This window comes from Pseudorca crassidens, chromosome 21, assembly GCF_039906515.1.
Source record: "Pseudorca crassidens isolate mPseCra1 chromosome 21, mPseCra1.hap1, whole genome shotgun sequence".
NCBI classification, from domain to species: Eukaryota; Metazoa; Chordata; class Mammalia; order Artiodactyla; family Delphinidae; genus Pseudorca; species Pseudorca crassidens.
Window position 1 is genome coordinate 33,332,481 of NC_090316.1, and position 20,480 is coordinate 33,352,960.

General features: G+C 41.5%; 1 protein-coding gene and 2 long non-coding RNA genes across 5 annotated transcripts in view; 2 read left to right on the forward strand and 1 right to left on the reverse strand.

Moving 5' to 3' along the window:
• The window catches only part of LOC137216090 (uncharacterized), a 244,711-nt gene that overhangs the window by 26,777 nt on the left and 197,454 nt on the right, over positions 1-20,480 (forward strand). The window lies entirely within an intron of this gene.
• Positions 3,976-14,948, reverse strand: AGA (aspartylglucosaminidase). Of its 3 annotated transcripts, XR_010939610.1 has the most exons (10): positions 14,738-14,948; positions 12,725-12,878; positions 11,310-11,422; positions 10,282-10,394; positions 8,934-9,048; positions 8,236-8,311; positions 7,286-7,393; positions 6,443-6,576; positions 5,137-5,320; positions 3,976-5,033 (listed from the first exon to the last, which is right to left on the reverse strand). XR_010939610.1 is itself a non-coding variant. In XM_067722035.1 (9 exons), the coding sequence occupies exons 1-9, from the start codon at positions 14,865-14,867 to the stop codon at positions 4,933-4,935; spliced, it is 1,044 nt and encodes a 347-aa protein (XP_067578136.1). In that variant the 5' UTR covers positions 14,868-14,946; the 3' UTR covers positions 3,976-4,932. The 3 variants fall into 3 exon arrangements, 2 of the variants coding, with proteins under 2 accessions (XP_067578136.1, XP_067578137.1); XM_067722035.1 differs by lacking the exon at positions 5,137-5,320 and having other exon boundaries at positions 14,738-14,946; XM_067722036.1 differs by lacking the exons at positions 5,137-5,320; positions 7,286-7,393.
• Positions 15,016-20,480, forward strand: part of LOC137215892 (uncharacterized) — a 76,493-nt gene continuing 71,028 nt past the window's right edge. Inside the window, exons 1-2 of the long non-coding RNA XR_010939476.1 lie at positions 15,016-15,324; positions 15,400-17,996. This is a non-coding gene — a long non-coding RNA (uncharacterized lncRNA). The remainder of the gene's footprint in view (positions 15,325-15,399; positions 17,997-20,480) is intronic.

Below are 20,480 nucleotides of genomic sequence, written 5' to 3' on the forward strand. Positions count from 1 at the left end.
ATCACCTTTATTCTAGCCTCATGTTTTTCAAATGCAGTCAGCATGCCAGGCCTGATGTACAACTACCATCACTAAGCTCTCAAACTGGAAGCCGTTGTTTCCTTGGACCCACATCTCCCTCCCAAATGTTATGCTCACTCTGTTGGAGAATATCCTGAAGTAACTTCGTAAGACAGGATGGGTGGAAAGTAAACGTTCTGAATCTTACATGTCTATAGAGATCTTTATTTTAGCCCTTACTCTTGCTTGATAATTGTTTAATGTTGATCGTTTTAATTTTTCCTGAAAAAAAAAAAAAGGTGTTGGTTGCTTCCTCGTTTTCCAGCATCCAGTGTTTGTAGATGAAAGGTCTGGCACTAGCCTGATTCTCATTCCCTGTATGTCAACTTGTTCCTTCTATTTGGGAGTGTTTAGAAACTTATCCAACAGTTTAGAAACTTCACAACGTCTGAACATGTGTCTTTTTTTATTTCTTTCTGAAGCTAAATCAGTGAACACGTTAAACTGTGGGAAATGTATCTATTTATATTGAGAAATTCATTTGCCCTATGTTTTTTTTTTATCTTTTTTGTTGAAGCTTTTCTTTCCTCTACCTTGCTCCTTTTTCATACTATCCTGTTCTTGTTTGAAGGATATTATATTTTAAAATCTCACTGAAAATACTTCTTGCACTTTCTCTTTTACTGTTGTCTTGTGTCCCCAAGTTATTTCTCTTTCCTCCTGCTTCATTCTGGGATGTATGATTCCTCCTACACTGAGAAAATGGCTTTCATTTTGTAGACTTTTTTCAACTATCCAGCAATCCTAGATTACCATCTAATATTTAAGGAAAAGGCAACTGTCAGAAAGTCCAATCTGTGCTCCGTGAACATGGGCAGGGCTTGGCAATTGGCAGTCCTTATTTTAGGATGAGCTAGCTAGGAGCTGATGGTGTTAACCGCTGCATGCAGAGTGCCTTGTTTGGGAAAAGGAACTCTTTGAGCTAGCTTCCCTAGCTCCTTCTCCAAGTTTATCCAAAGTGTGCACCCTCTGTGTGTGTGTGCGTGTGTGCGTGTGGCAGAGAGTAGAGAGGATTCCTATATATACTTTCTTGTTTTTAACTCTATATTTCACTAGATAACTGTATTATTACTGACATCTGAACTCTCAATCTTCCCAGAGTTGTATGAGCAGATTTTCTTCACCAGTTCTCGGTATAACCTCCTTCACTCTTTTTTGACAGTTTTCTTCCATCTTCTGAATTTTCTGGATGTCTTCCACTGATCCCCTTGCATTCCCTTTGATATTGTGGACTTATTTTATCTTTATTCTTCTTCTTTTTAAATGTAATTTTAGAGCAGTAGAGGGAGAGGAAATAAGCACGTGTTTATCATCTTGACTTGTATTATTATACGTTAGGAGGCTTGTGAGAAGCCATTCTTTGAGTAACAGACAGTGATTAAGAAATAATCACCCAGAAGCAACATTTCACACATAACTAAGTAGGCTCAGGAACACATTTCACTGATGCTGTTCCTGCCTTGTGTTTTTTCCTTGCAGGGAAGATACAGTGGGAAAAGGAAGGCGAGTGTGTAGGTGTGTACAGATGCCACCTTTGTGGTCCCAGGCAGAGAATAATGGGCACAGGTAACTTCATATTCACACGTGGTTTTCCAGTAGCAGTACTGAGTAAATGCAGTGAGTCAGAGGTCAAGGGGCTCGATACGATGCAAATAGTGTCCAGTAAGGTACATGATGTATCAGGTACAGTTGCTCAAAATATTATTTAAAGTCTGATTTCTTGCTTCAGGCTACATAACAGCAATGATATTAGCCACCATTTACTGAGCACCTTCTGTGTGGGACCCTGTTCTAAATTTAGGCAGATCTCCACAACAATCTGGTAAAGTAGGTACTGTTATGATCCACATTCCCATTTTATAGAAAACTCAGGCACAAAGACCACAAGTTAATTGCTCAAGGGCATACAGCTAGTAAGTGATGGAGCCAGGGTGGGAATTAAGTTCCAGAGTTCCTCTAAGACAGTGTGTGTATGCATATGTGTGTGTGGGTGTGTGTGATATATATGCTACATATCTCAAAACACTTTTGGCCAATGGTATGCTGGTAAACTGTCGTTCTAGGGGGAAAACAAGCCCTAATTAGTAATATTTGCTGACATATGTGGTATAAATACTCGCAACATGGCTGATTTCAGGACATTAACAATTTAACCATTGGCTCCCTGGTTAAAGGGTCTCCAATACAACACTGCTTTAGCATCATAAGAACTCAATTGAGTGAGCTTGGATCACTTTTATTCTTAACTCTTTGGTTTAATTTTCAATCAGCCTTTATTACCATAAACAGAACAGGAGAGGAAGACAAATGACATTGGTTTTATTTAGGACTGGAAAGAAGTGTTTTGACGTTTATGGTGTTTAAGGATTTTGCACAAGTTAGAAAGAGAGACAGATTGCTGGCAATTGGTAGGGACTTTGTTTTCCCACATCTACTCTAATACCTGATTTTCTCATATTACTATATGTCACCATCCACATTCCAGAAACCAAATTTTAATTAAAGAGAATACGTGAGCAACCACATCTAATGCACAGCATAGAAAGGTCACAGGTTTAAATCAGTTGACCAGTTCTTTAGTGCACTGTCCCTGCCTTGGAACTATATGACTTCCTGTCCCTTTAACTCAGAAGCAAATAGGTTGATGGCGGCTTTAACTTTCCCCATTATATCCATTTTGAATGTGGCAATGACGTTACCCTTCAAGCGGCTATGCTTTTCCAAATACTGAAATATGGTACCTCACTACTGGCTGACCCTGGGTTGTATATGAAAAGACTCATCATATAGCACATATGGGGCACAAACAATTCGCAGATGAACAATTTTTGTAGACCTTGTTATCTCATCTTTTTAACTTCCTAAGACAGGGCTTGAGTATATATTGAGTAACACATAAATAGCATAGTACTCAAGAAAACAAGCAAAAAATTTAAATATGCCTTTTTAGAAGCTTTTTTAAAGGTCTAGGAATCTTTTTGAAAAAACGACCAGTAAAGTGACATAAATAGGTCTTAATCTATTTTCATAATTAGCAGCCAATTAAGATACATATTTATGTCATCAGTTTTTAATTCAAATGAAGTTAAACCATTAAGATACTGAGTTCAATTATGTTCTTAGCTCCAAATTCAAACACCAAGCATCAGATGTAATAACACTTTAAAAAGAAGTTCAACAATTAAAAATTATGGGCTTTAAAAGTATATTATAGTCTATGTATGATATCTCAATTAAAAATGCATTATGCTTATTATTTGCCTTTTGAAACCAAAAGGAGTCATCTGAGTGCTGGTAATGGAAACAGACCCTTTTTTTGTTTATGTGTATATCGTGTACATATACATGTCTAACAACTTCAGGTCAGAATTCTATAAATCAGGATCAGCTAAACTTCTCATTTGCTGGGGAGTGACAGGCCATGAAGACTTTCAAACTCATTTTTCTGGTGGTACATGGCTGCCTAACGTATCAACGGACGGCAAACACACAAAACAGGCATTTCATCTTGATATAAATATACTCCAAGTTTAAATCTGGCTTCTTTCCCTTTGTTCCAAGGCCCCGTATCAGATGTTAGCAAGTCGATGTACCTTGGGGGAACCCACAAGAGTCAGATTTCCCCTTCTGCTCTGTGAGTGTGAGGCTGCGGGACTGTTTCCTTATTAGCTTTCAGGCTGCCATCAGCAGCTGCGGAGTCCAGCTTTCAAGTTCCCATTTGTGAAGATTCTGATTGGGTGGGACAGAGCAGAGGGCATTTGTGAAGAGGCTCCCCAGACAGTGACGACACATGACAAGGTGTGAGAACAGGTGACCTAAGGGCATTCTCAAAACTACAGCTTTCTAGCCCTAACTTACAAAGAACATTAAATCTTAAGATGAGTGTAGGAAGAAACGGAGCAGATATACTAAAGGTGGGGGACAATATTGTACATACAGTTTTATTAATGACTCCTGATGTAAAAGGAAGGTAATGAAGCAAAGACGATCCTGAGAAAGCGCACTTACAGTCCTGTCTAGTCCGCAGACGGCTGACCGAGCGCTCAGAAAAAACAAGGCCGACGAGGGTTACTGACTCACTGCTAATTCAGACCACCAACATGTGCACAAGAGATTAGTAAAACCACAGTACAGATCAAGTTCCCTAAATCATTTTCGGAAGAGATTATCAGTACTAAATATTTGTAGCCAAAAGGTCAGAGTTTTGGTGGCTAAAAACCTTCACACATTGGGAGCGCACCATCAGAGGAAGAAGCCCAAGAAAATCAACACAGTTGCTCATCAGAAGACGGCCCACATTTTCTAATACGTGCTAAACAAAACGCACCTTTATGATGAACAGCATTCTTTCCTCTTCAAGCTAGAAGAGAGCATTACGTACAACTGATAATCAGCGATAAGAGACATATTACTCTAAGGTACTGAGATTCGGTCAGGACTTACCATGCTGTGACTCACTGTTACCTTTTTCTTTGGGTCTAAAATCCTTGGCTACTCTAATTATTTTAAGTATCCAAATATAGATTATTTCTTGTGGCTTTACTATATCACTTTACTGTATCATTTATTTATGGAAATAAATCTCCAAAGTAGCAATTTCTTGAAACACTGAGCAGAAATCCAAATATCACTCAAAATTTAAACATATACAAAATACATACAAATATTTTCAGGGGATATACAAAGCTTAAAGAAAAACAGATAATAAAAATTTTTCAGATACAGAAAGTGAAAATGCTTTTAGCATAAAATTTTTGTGCTTATTTTACACAAAGAATTTTAGAATACATGAGGCACGTTATACGATGACAGTGAGCAGCGTTTTCAGCCTCTGTTTCTTCTTTAAGTAGAGATGTGGACAGAAAAGATGGATTAGATGCAGTCTACTTTTTCCTCAGTTGGCTCACTTTTTAGAGGATTGTAAACCATGAAATGAAACTGAGTAAATGTTGAAAGTTTATTGCAGGCAGCACCTGGGGCCAAGAGAAAAAGTTGTTTGGTTAAATATAGAATGCACATGTCATTTACAACCAATACAGACATTGCTTCCCCACCTCCACACTGGCTGTTGTGTACCTGCTGTCCAGTCGGGCCACACGGAAGTGGGCTGTGTGTCCACCTTAGTGCGGACGAGCTGACAGTCCATGAGGGGACAGAAAGGCAGTGGGAAAGCCATCTCTTTGAACCTCAGAATATAGGCTGATTTTTTGCTCCTATACATAGGCGGTCATTGCTACTGTTATTTTAATGTTTTCATATCCTTTTCGTAGAAAAAGAAAATTTTCAGGCACACACTAACAACTGTATTTCCCTAGTGACTAGGCCATTCCCTTCATCCACCCATAATCCTCCCCTCCCCAGGCACCCTGCTCTTTTCTACGCTTCTGCACGGGTAGAAAGTGAGCCTTGTTTTGTCAAGATGCTCTCTGTCAGACAACAGTGATTTCTTCACCTGCTCAGACACCTGGAGGGAGCCCTTCTAATGCCACTACTTTAAATACAAGGGGCTGGTCAATTTTAAATTCATCTACAATTATATAATTATCATTTTTACATCCTGTTAAATCTAACGTTGAGCCTTCTAAGGTTTATTTCCTAAGAGGGAATCAATGAAACTGATTTATTTTAGACACAAAGCCTCCCCACCCATAACTTACATCGACTCTTGTATTTTAGTACTTAAAAAAGAGTATGGAATTCCTCAGACAAGTTTTTCAGATACCAAACTGTGGGAAGTAAAAGATCAAAGCACAGTAATAAGCAGTCTAACCTAATGAGCTGTATTGATCACTAGGCTGTGTATCTTCCCCATCTGAAACCTCACCAATGAGGAGCAGCACTGGTTGATCTTGAAATGCTTTGAAACTGTGACAGGCTCATATGGAAAGTAAATGAAGCAAAGGACATGCCTCAAATACACTGCGAAAATAATTCTGCTAACGCCTTTAGTTTACTAATTAGTAATACATTTTGTACCTGGGAGCCCTGAGATCTAAATGACTGAGACCTTTAAATAATGAACAGAGAAGTGGGGAAGATCGTTTATCCCTACGTACTTCTAATGAATAAAAACATCTGACTACGTTAGCCCATCTCAGCATATACTCGAGCCGAAGCTAAACTTTCCTTAGGACGGACGTCAAGGGTAAGACCGAACAGCCAAAGACTGGATCCTAACCACCGCCAGTCAACAGAGGAGACTTTCAGGTACACTTCTAACACTCTGGGGGTCTTGACACAACAATTAACATTTATCCATTGCCTACTCAGTACAGTCCCTGTTTCTATCGCAGAGGATTAAAATACCCAACAGCGTTTTAAAGTCTCTGTCCTCATCAACATTTGCAGGTTCACATAAACATGAATTTCAGATAAAACTTACCATAACTTCCAGTCACGTTAGCACATACCACAGCCCCAAAGAAGTTGGGGAAATACTTCTGGATTCTTGAAATCACTTTCCGGCACGCTGTGGTGGGATCTTCTCCTCTTCTCATGTATTCTACAGCTTGGTAGCTGATTTCAACAGAGGCAGAACTTTAGTATCAGAGAATAAGCTAACTCCAGATTTGGTTATTGAGGTTAGACATCTAAAACCATCAAAATTGTCACAACTGACAAAATACAGTGCATGTAAGTGAAAAGAGGTAACTCCTGTGAGAGTATCAACAGGAAAGGCAGTAAACCTTGATACCGTGTCCACCTTTTCAACTAATCCACCCACTCATTTCAGATAAGGACTTTTATTTTGGGCTTCAGCTGAATAACTGTTACTTAGTAAAAACAGCCTTAAGTCATAAAGTATAGAGGTTATATTTAAGTAAGAAATGGGGCTACAGTCAACGGGGGAAAAGACTAGGCATGCGCAAAACATGTAGTTGCAAGGATTATCTCTCAGTAATTAATTGTACACGGCAACTGCATTTTCTACTTTTATCATCAATTATCGCAGGCCTTACTCAGTGGCCTTACGTAAGTTATTTAAATAGATCCTAAGCATTCTCATCTGCGAAGCGAGTAAGCAGAGTTATTGTTTCAGGACTGTGGCTGCTTCATCTGAATGATTAGGATCGTCAAAGGGACGGCGCCAAGAGTTGGTAACAGGCTTTCTGAAAAGCTCTCGTACACACAAATGCGGATCACGCGGCACAGACAATTATTTTCTCTCTTGAGGGACAATATCTCCTTCTAAGATCTCTGAAGTCACAGATGTAGGAGGGCGCACCTTGGGAGGAAGCGCATCAGTATGTCGCCGTCCCCGGTGGCTGCTGCAGCCCCTGCAGTGTCGTCGGCGTAGGCCCCAGATCCAGGTATTGGCGAGTCTCCTATTCGACTTTGGGAGGGCACAGCACGGTCATTCAGGACGGGAAGTCAAGTGCAGAAAATTCTTTTAGGAGACGTTTCTACTTAGTCACTGACTATTGTTTCAAGTAAATTCTTCATCAGAATACAGAGGATAGACTTTCCTTAGTTTTTCCACTTAGGTTTTCATAAACCCGCATTCATTCATTACATGAGAATCACACAGCAGCCCATCATACGTGGCGGGATGGCACAGGTTCACGGTGACTGTTCCACCACCGCCATCCTTTATCATCTCATTCCTGGATTATCTCAGCAGGTTCCAACTGGTTTTCCTCACCTACAATCTATTCCTGCTGTCTAGGTCAGGTGCCAACATTTTACTCAAGTTTTTCCTTGTAATAAACCTTCCGTGCTTTTCTACTACTTTGAAATAAAATCCAGAAATCCTTAAAGACCCCCTGAAATCTGGCTCTGGTCTCCTCCCCCGCACCCGACAGATGTGCGGTTTTGTTTCTGGCCATTGGGAGCCCTGAACCTGAGCTACTTTGGATCTGCTAGTGCCTTGGCCTGGATGTCCCTGGTCCCTCTCTCAGGGTCAGGGTCAGCTCCTAGCCCCTCTCTCCAGGCCCCTCTCTCCAGGCCCCTGATGGCCCCAGCTTAATCTGATCACACCACCATCCCTAAACTCTGCAGCCCTGGCTGAGACACCTTCTCCTTTGCACTTAGCAGCTACTAATTTATTTTCTTTCACAATAACCTTAGCTGTGAGAGTAGGGTTGTGCTTTGCGTTTTGCATCCCCATAGCACCTAGGACATATTGGTTGATACTCACTACATATTTTCGAGATCTGGTCTTTTAGAAACACTAACCCAGGTATTTTGAATTTTATACCATTTGTAGATGTACCAGCAGCAATATTTCCCATCTTATGGATGACAACCATGCCTAGAAATTAAAAAAAAAATCATTGTAGGTATCAACTCTAAAGTGTACCTCAAATATAACCAAATAATTGCGCAGTTGGTAATATAAATATCGTCTTCCATTATTTTCAGGTAGAAGACAATAGGAATCTTGGGAATATTGAAAATTACACCAGTGGTAATATCTGTGTTTTTTAATGACCTCGTTTCACAGCATCATTTTGTAGACACCCCATATCCTCACTTCAAATTGCTCACTTTTCAATGCTTTTTCAAAGGTAATGCCAGAGAGAATCACGGCTATAGACTAATGGAAATTTTCAACATTACAGGAAATGACTGGAAAGATCATTTGAATGTGGCAAACATAACATTATTAAAGAACTAAATATCAAACAAAGATTTTAAAATCCCCAAGTGAATAATCATCATATTTATGTATAAAGTAAATTTGCCAAAATATATATAGATGATATGAAAAGAATGTGTGTGTGTGTGTGTGTGTGTGTGTGTGTTTTCTTAATTGCCACTTAATCAAAATCACCTTCTGGTACATGATTAAGGATAAAGAAGTTAAGAACTACAGGAGAGCAATTAAAACTAGCTGAACTTTAACCATAAAAACGGTATAGAAGGCAAATTACCAATAGTATCATGACCGTAACTATCTCCTGTTTCTTTGTAAGTAGAACCATCTCGCTTTAAGATACTAGGTGGTTTGTAGGGTCCACAGTATTTTGAAGCATCTGGTATAACATTCTGTAAACGAGATTTAAGTTTTATTTTTTAGAAAGGGTGATTTTAGAAACCAGCATGTAGTTATGTACAATCGCTAAACATTAGCAAGAAACCAAAAGGACATCGGGTAACTGAAAGATAAGAATTAAAAGCCAAAGGTTAGCTAAGTCTTATGTGGACAGATGGATATAATTTTACTAAATACCTAGTCTGGTCTCAGAATTATATAATACAGAAGAGACATTTATATTATCCGGAAAAGATCCCCAGTTTTTCTCTATATATGCCAAAAATTCTCAGCACAATGGCAAATATAAATGAAGATTTTTAGATTAGATTTTTTTTTAGATTTCTCAAAGAAATCAGGTACAGAACATGACTTTTAAATTTTAGAATTTGTTCCCTGACCTAAGAAGAGCTACTCTGAAATTTAAAGCAAAATCTATTTTAAAATCTTCTATTTTTCAAAGCTAGGTACATGTGAACATATCCTAAGCTGTACTCTCAGATTCTTTTATGAATCTTAAAGGCTCAGGAAAATAATCCAAATTCATAAGTTCAGGTTGTGGATATGGATTAGTATTAAAGCAAGAAACCTACAACTCATGTCTTGTTCATTTGTGCACCAGGTGCCTCTCATGACCTGGTTTCACGCAGTGGCCTCTTTCAAGTGACTCCCTGGTTACTCAGAGGTGATTAGGATTTGGCGAAGAAACAGGTAAAAGACTAACATGCTCCACAGCAGGATTCTGGGTAGCAAAGACAAACCGATTTAGGCTCAAAGTCCCATTGACTTAAAGATAAATTATCTTCCTGGTAACATACTAGACACCTAATAGTATAAATCCCCAAGTTAAAAAAGGGCAAGATACTGGGTATACTTCACATAGATAAAATATAAGAAATATTTTAGACTAATGGTTTCCAAACTTTGTTTTCTTAATACATGGAACCTTTTGTTACAAGGAAACACAGCAGAGCAGTTCAGAGTGAGGCAGCCCTTCTCCCACAGCAGAACCTTCACAGCTTGAAACCACTGCCAGGGGCCGGGAGTTCCCCACTCAGGACGTGGATCGGATGTAGCTGGGGAGCTTTTGAGACCATCCTGTGCCCAGAGTTGGCATCAGTCGTTGATTCTGAAGTGCAACCAGGGTGCTGATTAGCACTGTAGGCAACAGGTGGATGACTGAGAGTGGAAGGGATGTCACGTAGTATTTTCAAATAACTTAACTTTAAAATATCATGCATACGTACCCTCCAGTAATTTGGCTGGCAGTTCCAGGCCAGCCAATCTGAATGAAGAGCACACGAAGCATTGGTAGATAAATCCTCGCTGATAAAGCCCATGCTTTCGGCAAACTTGGTGGCTGGAGATGAGGAAGAAAAATGCAAATGAGTTAAGTATTACCTTTTAAACAAAATGTATGCACAGGAAGTGCTGGGGGTCAGCTGTCTCGTACGTGGAGCGCAGCCATCCTGGGGGTAAACACAGATGGTCAAGGGAGTATTCACACGTGAAGAGTGTTACGGGCATCGGTTTCTGGATCTCGACTTCCCTACGTCCTTCCTGACCCTGATCTGCTGAGACCCTTGTGGGCGGTGTGATGACAACTCTCCTCTCCCACCTTCCCTCCAGAATCTCCCTGCTTCTGCTTCACAAAAGGAAAGGGACACCTCGGAACAACCGCGACTCTAACTGGGGTGCGATGCCCAGAGCGTAAAACAACGTTGAGACGCCAAATAAAGGCACCACTGGATTCCATGAAAGACTGACAGCTCCTGTGTTTGTCAGGTAGTTTTCCATTCTGTTTCAACAAAATGGAAGGGTGCCTACTGGAACTGTGAGCTAATACGTGGTTAAGAATGATCTTTTTGAATACAGATCACGGTATGGTTCTGGGTATATACCTTGGGAGGTGTTCAAGAAAGTGCCGTTGCCACAGCAAAACCCCATCCGTTCCCATCTTCTGTTACCTTATGCGCCTTGGGTCTTACACCCATAAAAATGTAATACAAGAAGAGAAATAATGCTGAATCCTGTTTCCCTCCAGCAATTACTCATTTATTAATAATAAACTGGTTTCTAAAAATCCTATTTTAAACATGAAGAAAGTACAATTTAGAGGTTAAGTAACTTATCCAAAGTTAAATAGATATTAAGTAAAACAGCTTGAATTTGAACTTAGGTCTGCTTTTATCCACTATTTTATACTGAGTCCTTTTTTCACAGTGAAGACGATAGACACAAGCCTACATAAAAATTGAGTACAGTTAAAATATACCTGACTCTCCTGCTAACAGTGTGTGTGTCGTGTGTTCCAGTACTTTTCGTGCTACCCCGATGGCGTTTTTAATTCGTCTAAGATCTCCCACTGCTCCTACGTTCATGGTAGTACTGCAAGAAAAAAGTGCAGTAAGATCTTTTAAGGTATTTTTATAGGTTCACAAATTTTTTAAAAATTGCTTTACTTCAAGCTATAGTGTTTTGTAGGATAAACTCCACTGTCTTGACGTAGACGTGACGGCACATCCATGAAGTTCATACAAATTCCCACATTCAGGCATATTAAGGAACAGAGACTCTATTACCCCTATGTTCCCAGAGCACTAAAACTCTCAGTTTCCCATGGCTCGTTTTAAATATGGCTTTTGAAAGGGGTTTTAAGGCTTCAGGTCAGGCAACCCACAGCGTTTGTGGTTGGTGGGTAAATGATGGTTTACCAGGTCAGAGATGTATTTCTGTACCTTGGGGCTCTCCCTGTTCTAAGGAGACTACCTACCTCAATGTGATAGTTTTCTACTATGATTATGATTTTCTTTTTTTTTCAAAATAAAATTTTTATTGAGGTATAGTTCATTTACAATGTTGTGTTAGTTTCAGGTGTCCAGCAAAGTGAACCAGTTCTATATATGTATATATTCTTTTTCAGACTCTTTTCCATTATAGGTTATTATAAGATATTGAGTATAGTTTCCTGCGTTATACAGTAGGTCCTTGTCGTTTACCTGTTTTATATATAGTAGTATGTAAATGTTAATCCCAACCTCCTAATTTATCCCTCCTGTACCTTTCCCCTTTGGTAACCATAAGTTTGTTTTCTCTGTCTCTGGGTCTAGTTCTGTTTTGTAAATATGTTCATTTGTATCGTTTTTTTTAGATTCCACAAATAAGTGATATCATACGATATTTGTCTTTTTCTGACTTACTTCACTTAGTATGATAATCTCTAGGTCCCTCCATGTTGCTGCATGACTTTCTTTTAATTGAGGGGGAAACGCCTTGTGTTTGGAAAGGCCAAGTACCATATGCTAGGGCTTTTGACCTGCATCAAAACTTATATATTGCGGGGGGAGGGATAAATTGGGAGATTGGGATTGACATATAACACACTATACTATACCTAAAACAGATAAACAATAAGGACCTACTGTACAGCACAGGGAACTCTACTCAGTACTCTGTAATGACCTACATGGGAAAGAACCTACAAAAGAGTGGATATATGTATAACAGATTCACTTTGCTGTACACCTGAAACTAACACAACATTGTAAATCAACTCCACCCCAATAAAAATTTTAAAAACACACATATATTTGTCCATCTTGCTCTCAGTAGAAGACTAATCAGCCATACATGTAACTCAACCTGCAGCGGAGGTGCAGAGAGCACTAAGGCTTTTCAGGGCGCTCCTACCCGTCCATGATCATGGCATCCAGGGTGGTCTCTCCAGACTCGTCGGGGCTGCCACCAAAGCCCACGGTGCCGTCACACTGCTCCTGTTCACACGCCGCACAGCCGCTCTCAACCGCGTCCAGCGCAGACCCTCCAGATGCTAACGTCCTCCACGCTGGCAATCAAACCCCAAGAGTGCTTGTGTAGACACGCATTTTTTTTTCAATGCCAAAGGCAACAAACCAAAAACGGCTTGAAAACTCCTATTTTTAAAACTGTTTGCACATTTACTCCAAGTTAAACTGAAATTTTCGTCTATCAGGTGCTGCAAAGCAGTCAGTGATATAGACAGAATTACATAACACAACCCTTTACCGTGAAGAATTCAGACTTTGGCTACTGATGCAAAGTGAGGGTTTTTTCACTTATTAATAATACCTGTTTCTACTGTGTGTGTGTGTGTGAGAAAAGAAGTATTCTCTCCTTCAGTTTTATAAGTTACAATTGAAGCTACTAAAAGGCAAACTGAAAATTCATGAAATCATAGCCCCGTAAATTCTTCTGCATCATCAGATTATTAAAAATATATCAGCAAGTCTCCATAACAACAAAATAACAGCAAATAATTACAACGTGGGCTTCACGTGGATAATTCATTTAATCTTTCAGGTACTGTACAATTACTATCCTTATTTTAAAGAGGAAGAAACAGACCCAGAGAGGCTATTTGTTCAAGGTCACACAGCTTAGTCGACAGCAGCGTCAGGATTCAAAAGTAACCATTTTGGTTCCAGGGGCCATGCTTTTAACACTAAACTACGTTCTCCAGAGCCCCAAACATGGAATGGGCGGGGGGGAAGGTGTTAAGTAGTCAATTTCTTTACTAATAAAAATAGAATTCCTTGACGGGTTAATGACACTATTGGTAAATAATAAGCATTACCACTGAAAGAACAGGCTTGAAAGTATATTTAGAGAAGTTTCCCCCCCCTTCTGAATTCAGACAACATACACAGAATTGTTCCCAGCCCAGGGCCCTGAACTTTCTTTTCTGTCTCATTATCGCTGGGAATTTCTTTCTCACAGCCTGTTTCCTCATTTTTTCTCTGAATCATATGCACTGCCTATAACATACAAACTTAGCTCCATCAAATTCTAAAGCTAATTCAGCCCCAGAAAATTATATTAGCAGCCTCAAATGGGGGAGAAGGGGTCTGAAACTACTAGGGTAGTATGTCTTAAACTGAATGAAACAAGTAGGATAAGAAAATGACAAGGTAATGGTATGTTCAGGATGATATCAAAGCACGCAAGCCTGGCACCTGACTCAGACTGGGTTTGAAGACAGTAAATGAGGGAAGTCTTCCTGAAGAGGTAATATCTTAGTTTGGTAGTTCTCAATCCTGACTGCAAATCAACATCACTTAGGCAGCTTTAAAAAAAAAAAAAAACTTTGGTTCCAGCAGTGAAAGGGAAACCTCAGGAGGTAGGGCCCAGGCACGGGTCCTTTTGAGAAGCTCTGAGGATGATCCTAACGTATAACCAAGGTTGGAAGTCCTTTGCCAGGTGGCAAATACAGCGCGTCAGCATGCAGCAACAAAAAGTACACGTAAAGCGACCACGCTTTGTTGGGGAACTTAGTCGTCGGCGAAGCCTAAGTGGAGGGTACTGGGGAGATGTGACGGGCTCCAAAGGGGAGGTGGAAAGGCAGGAAAGGGCTGGAGGTCACGCAAAAGCCGGCGTAGGAGCCACTGGAGGAAGAGTCTGAGCAGAAAGGCCGTAACTGCTCCGGGTCGGCAGCAGGGTGGAAAATACAGTGACTCGGGGCTGCAGAGAGGGAGTCACAAAGAACGCTGAGGATCTAAAATGCAGCAGTGGCAGGGAGGAGGGTCCAGTGCCCGAGGCGCCGCGGCTGCGGGAAAGGCCGCAGGGGAGGCTGCGGAAGGCCCGCCTCCCGGCTCCCAGCAGCTCGGTGCGGTCGGCGGCGACCCGCCCCACCCGCGAGCTCTGGCAGCGCAGCCCCCGGCCCCGCACCTGCTACGGCTGCATTCCTGAAAGGCCAAGTGTTGAGGATCAGAGGCAGAGGGCCGGAGCTGCACACCGGGGCCCGGCAGAGCAGCAGCAGCGACAGCAGCAGCAGCCGGTGATTCGCCTTCCGCGCCATGGCCGCGCGCCACCGCCAAGAATAACCCTGACGAAGCCGACGGCCGCCGCGCCCCCGTACTTCCGCGGCTGGGGAACCCGGAACTCTGGGTCCCGGCGCCCCGCCCACCTTCCCGCCCCGTCCGCTCCGCCGGATCCCTTGGGGCGCGGTCCGGGCGCCTCAACTCTCGCGAGACTTGGCCTCCTCCTGGGTAGCGCGGGAGGTCTTCGTGCCCCTCAGGCTCCGGGTGTCCACGCTACCGTCCTTCTTAAGTCTACGGAGGTTTTTTTTTTTTACTACTCAACCGAAAGTTAGTATGAAGTTGCTCGGCCTTGGCTTACACGACCCTGGGAGCTTTCAAGTTTGATTTTAACGTGTTAGCCTCTTATTAAAAGTTGAAGTCGCTAAGTTTGCGAAGCTCACAGTGTGCTCCGTGGGGTGCCTGGCCGCAGAGATCCGGGATGGTTTTTGAGTGTAGGTGAGGCGGCCTGGCTTACAGCCAAGCTTCTTTTAGCTTTCTCCCACCCTACCTAAAGTCGTCTTTCCTCTACAGCTTTTTGTAGGACGTCCTCTGGTTTTGCATCTCTGAGCTGAAAGAAATGGAGACACTGGCGAAGCAGAAATCAGCCGTCTCCCCAGCTCAGGGAAGTGTACCTTCCCGCGCCTCCGGGGCACGAAGCTTCCTCTGTGCCTTTCTGAATGTGTTTTACCTTACGCCTGGCACCATTAAGTGCTTAATAAATGTTTGAATAAAGGGGGAACGGAGACTTTACCTTGTTGAAAGGTGAACTGAAGCGTATTAAAGGTTCTGGGAACTATTTTTTAAGTAGACATACCATAAAACAATGATTGTTGAAAAGTGCGTTTATAACCTTTTACGTCTATTTAATTTGCTTGTTCTTAACAATTAGATTTACTCTTGGAAATTTCATGAGACATTAAACAGCTAATCATCATTTTAAGTTATCTTTCTTGCTGACAATTTCTGCAACAGAGATAACGAGCTTATTTGACTCTCTAAACCGAGGTAGAATAAAAGTACTATATTTAATGCTGAGAGCTCCAAAGACTTGCCTCTTCTAATTAAGTGACAAACTTAAATTAGGTTTTGTTTACCGAAGATTAGCCTAGATCATGTGAAATTGAAAAACATTTGGGTTAGTTTCTATATTTCTGTGAGTATACTTGATTTATTTAATGTTTGTCTTTAAGCCAATTAAAATAGAGCTGTTTATAAAATTAATTGTGGCAATACTATTGGGAGGTTAAAAAAATCACACATCTGTAATATACCTAGACATTATAAACATATAGACAGGTACAAACAGATCCTTATAGCTTTCATTTTAAGATTTTAGCCATGAGACAGGTATGATAATGCAAACTCACTAGTTTATAAAAGAACATTGGATCCAAATTGTGTTCCTGGCAGATAGAATATGTTTACCTGTTAAGATAGCTTTTAACTAATCTTTATGAAAGAGATTTCTAAGATTTTTCTTAGGCCTGGATTTCAAAATATCCTCCCCACCCCCGCTTCTGATAAGAATTACCTTGGTTTCTAGAGAAGACCAGGTAGAAGAGTTACGTCTCAAAAGGCACAGAGAAAGAATGCAAGTTCCCCCAAGGACTCGTGTTCTTTAAGTCCAGATCATTTACAAAGTCTGCAAGTCTTTTGACATCACATTGGGGAGGTTTGGGGATTGGTGGGGAAAAAAAAAAGGATGAGTGTGCTTTGAATTGTTTCTAGAGCTGCATTTCTGTTCCTGTAAAGACTTGATTTGTAATACAAGTTAGATGTTTTTAATTCCTTAAATAATTGCAACGTGAATGATATTAAGAGACTGACCCACTCATCCAACTACTTACCCTCAATTTGCTTCTTTATATCAGGGAGAAGATCTTCCACTAAGATGAAAATCAAAAGATTTCTATGTTTCAGATTTTAGAGTTCTGTGTCTTTGGGATGTTTTAGTAAATCCTTTCACAAAGGCTTCAGAATGTTTTTCTTTCCCTCTGGGTACATAGTTTCATTTTAGTTTAGAGAAGACCTAAAAAAAAGTTGCTCTCAGGCTCTAAGTATCAGCTTCCAGTTTGGCCAACTTATGACTGTAGAGCTACTTTAATAAAAGAAAAAAAAATCCTTTCAAACTATCTTGTCAGGTATCAGCTGGGACAGAGAGTAGATTCCTGGCAGTATTGAACAAGCCCCTGGATGCAGAGGTATCCCCCAAAAGGGTACAAAAGATCCTACTCTCCCAAGATCCAGAGTCACCCCCCAAAACAAAGGAAAGACTCAGACAGTTTCCCCCAAGAGCTGGCAACAGTCAATATGACCCAAGCCTCAAATGGGATGCAGCCCACGTTTCTTCCAGGCCATATTCAGGGGCTTGCAACCTGACAGCTGCCAAGCCAAGTTCTCAGGACACGAACAAGCAGGCGTAGCTGTCCCTGGGGATGACAGAGTCACCACCAGCGGGCACCTGAAAGCTAAGTCAAGAGTCACAATTCAAAGATCTCCTTCTCACAACTGTTTTTTCCTGCCCATCTGGGTTTGGAAAGGAAGGCACAGCATGAAATTGCCCCTTGCTCTCGACCAGGCCCCGCAGCAGAGGTCCGGGAGAGCTGACTTCGGTAAGAACCTTTGTCGGCTTCACCAGTTTCCCCGGGATCCCATCTGCAGGCTCTGGAGCAAGTTGGGGTGTCCCAGCGGGTCTCATCCAGGTCCCCAGGAACTGTAGAGGAGAAAAATAATGTTCCCTCTACACTCTCTGGTGAGTGCCTGTCTGAGACCCCCTTTTTTTTCTAGGGCGCCTCCTAACCGGGTACGCTTACCTAGGTGAAAAGTTCTCCACCGTGGCCACTGTAGCTCAGGATTATCCTTGATGAGTTTAACCTGCCTGTTCAGCCGGAAAACAAACTGATTCACCTGAGGCTCCACACGGGACCCAGTCCAGCTCAAGTCAGTCCCAGTCCGACCCCAGACCCAGTCCGGTTTCTGAGTCGGACCCAGCCTGACTCCGACCAGTTTCTGGACCCAGTACGGACAAAGAAGTGCTCACATGAAGTCTGAAAGCTCACACTAGGATCCGGGGGACTCGCGCATGACCTCCAGAGCCGGCAGGGAAGCGTGAGCTCAGGGCTCAGCAGGTACCCACGTTTGCTTGCTCTTTGCTCTTGGCCGCGGGGTGTCAGGGGTATATCGTACTTCACTCTCTCTTCTGACACTAGAACTGTTAAAAGATAAACTGAGGCATGTTAAATTTTTTAAAATTGATTTGAGCGAAAATCAATTCGAATCAGGCGGTATCCAATCTAGGAGGTAGAAAGCAGCCCCAGGGAGCTGTACCACATGAAAGACTTTCACGGGCAGAGGAGAGCAGGAAAAAGGCAGCTACACTGGCGGAAAAGCAGGTTGGTTATTTCCAAGTTACTTGCCTATAGGGGAGGAAACATTACCTAACTAGTGCTGACCAGACGTTTCCTGATTAACTGGTTTAAGATTGCATTTCTGGGAGAGCCAAAACTGTGATTAACTCAAGTCTTACTTTGGTGATGTGGAGTTAACTTTTATACATATTAGTGTATATATGTCAATCCCAACCTCTCAATTCATCTCACCCACCACCCCCAGACTTTTTTTTTTTTTGCGATACGCGGGCCTCTCACTGTTGTGGCCTCTTCCATTGCGGAGCACAGGCTCCGGATGCGCAGGCTCAGCGGCCATGGCTCACGGGCCCAGCCGCTCCGCGGCATGTGGGATCTTCCCGGACCGGGGCACGAACCCGCGTCCCCTGCATCGGCAGGTGGACTCTCAACCACTGCACCACCAGGGAAGCCCACCCCCAGACTTTTAAAATATTAACTTGGTAGGAGTTGCAAAGTTTACAAAAACGTCAAGGCTCTTATTGCTATGAAATTAAATAGACAATTTAAATAGTGTAAAATAGCCTAGAAGAATTATCCCAAGATAGGGAAGTGCTATTAAAAAGTTAGGTGTAGGGACTTCCTTGGTGTTGCAGCGGTTAAGAAACCGCCTGCCAATGCAGGGGACACGGGTTCGAGCCCTGGTCCGGGAATATCCCACATGCCGTGGAGCAACTAAGCCCGTGCGCCACAACTACTGAGCCTGCACTTTAGAGCCTGCGAACCACAACTACTGAGCCCGTGCGCCTAGAGCCCGTGCTCCGCAACAAGAGAAGCCCCCGCTGGCTGCAACTAGAGAAAGCCCAGCAGTGAAGACCCAATGCAGCCAAATTAAAAAAAAAAAAAAAAAAAGTGTAATTAAAGAGAAGTGTTATAAACTTCTGCTGTGGAATTTTGAAGGAGGAGCAAGTCCTTTGTGCTGGGGTCATCAGCGTAAACTAATGCCAGCTGAAATTTGAAATTTCAATTAATTTTCATTAGCACCTGCACTGAGCCTTAGTTTTCTTGATCAACCTCGGGAGCCAGGTCAAGTCTTAAGCAAAAATAAGTAAAAAATAATAAAAATAATTGTGTAACATAATATGTGAAAAACTGGCCTCTGTGCCCGCTGCTCTCTATAGCTCTCCCTAGTTGGGCACGTATATTTCTTCTGGCTAAAAGAGCCTGAACTTGTTACCTCCTATTAAGTCCACTCTTATCCAAATTTCCTACTTGAAATCAAAATTCCTATCAGAGAGGTTCAGTTCATCTATTGGTTGGAGGAAAACAGCTAAATTATTTGATAGTGGGAGTGTTGGAGAAAAGATCGTGATATGTTAGCTTCCCCAAGGATATTTGTATTTAAAATAATTAGTGTGCCATCTCAAAGGAATCTAACTTATTCGGTGGCTTTTCTAACATTTATCACAATACCCGGCAGATCCACTCTTCAGTTTGCCTCAGTTTAGAATCATCTCTGCAGCTGTGGCTTAAAGATGTTAAATTAGGCTGGATATTTGGGTTTCTTCTGCATTAATTTTTCCTTGACTCACAGTTGAAGCATAGTTTGAGTTTCAGTCCTAGAAATCACCTCATGTTACTCTCAGGTTTTCCTTTGCGCCTGTGGATAACTGGATGCTTATGCGTTATTTTGAAGTAAATCTAAGTGAAAAGAGATATCTGTTAATCAGTTAGGCAGGAGACCTTAAAAAAAAACGGTCCACAGTTTTCCAGCATCCTCTCCAATTATTTATTCTTTTAAATCATTAATTATATATAACAGCAGAAGTAGGTAGCATTATTGATAAATCAAAATAGTTAGATATACATTATTTTTATTTAAATTCAGAATGCATTACACAGTTTTCTTTGGTCAAAAGCTTATTTTCCTAAATGGAACTTACAACTAGCAATATTGTGGGAGGATTCCCAAGGTCTGGATCTTAAAACACAGGGCAACAACCTATCAATGTGGTTAATTCATAAAATCTTCCGAAGGCAAACTTTTCCTCTGTGAGATGGAGAAAATAAGAGTGTTATTCTTTATCTTATGCAGTTTTGGGAATGAGTTAGGAGATGTGAGAGAATGGTAAAGTACAACGAAAATTCAATAAAACTCAATTGTTTAATTGGCATCTGCCAGGCAATTGATGTCAGGGAGGAGGTGGTGCAGGAATACACAAAGCCACAAAAAAATCATGTTGAGATTCAGAATTTTCCACGGGACTA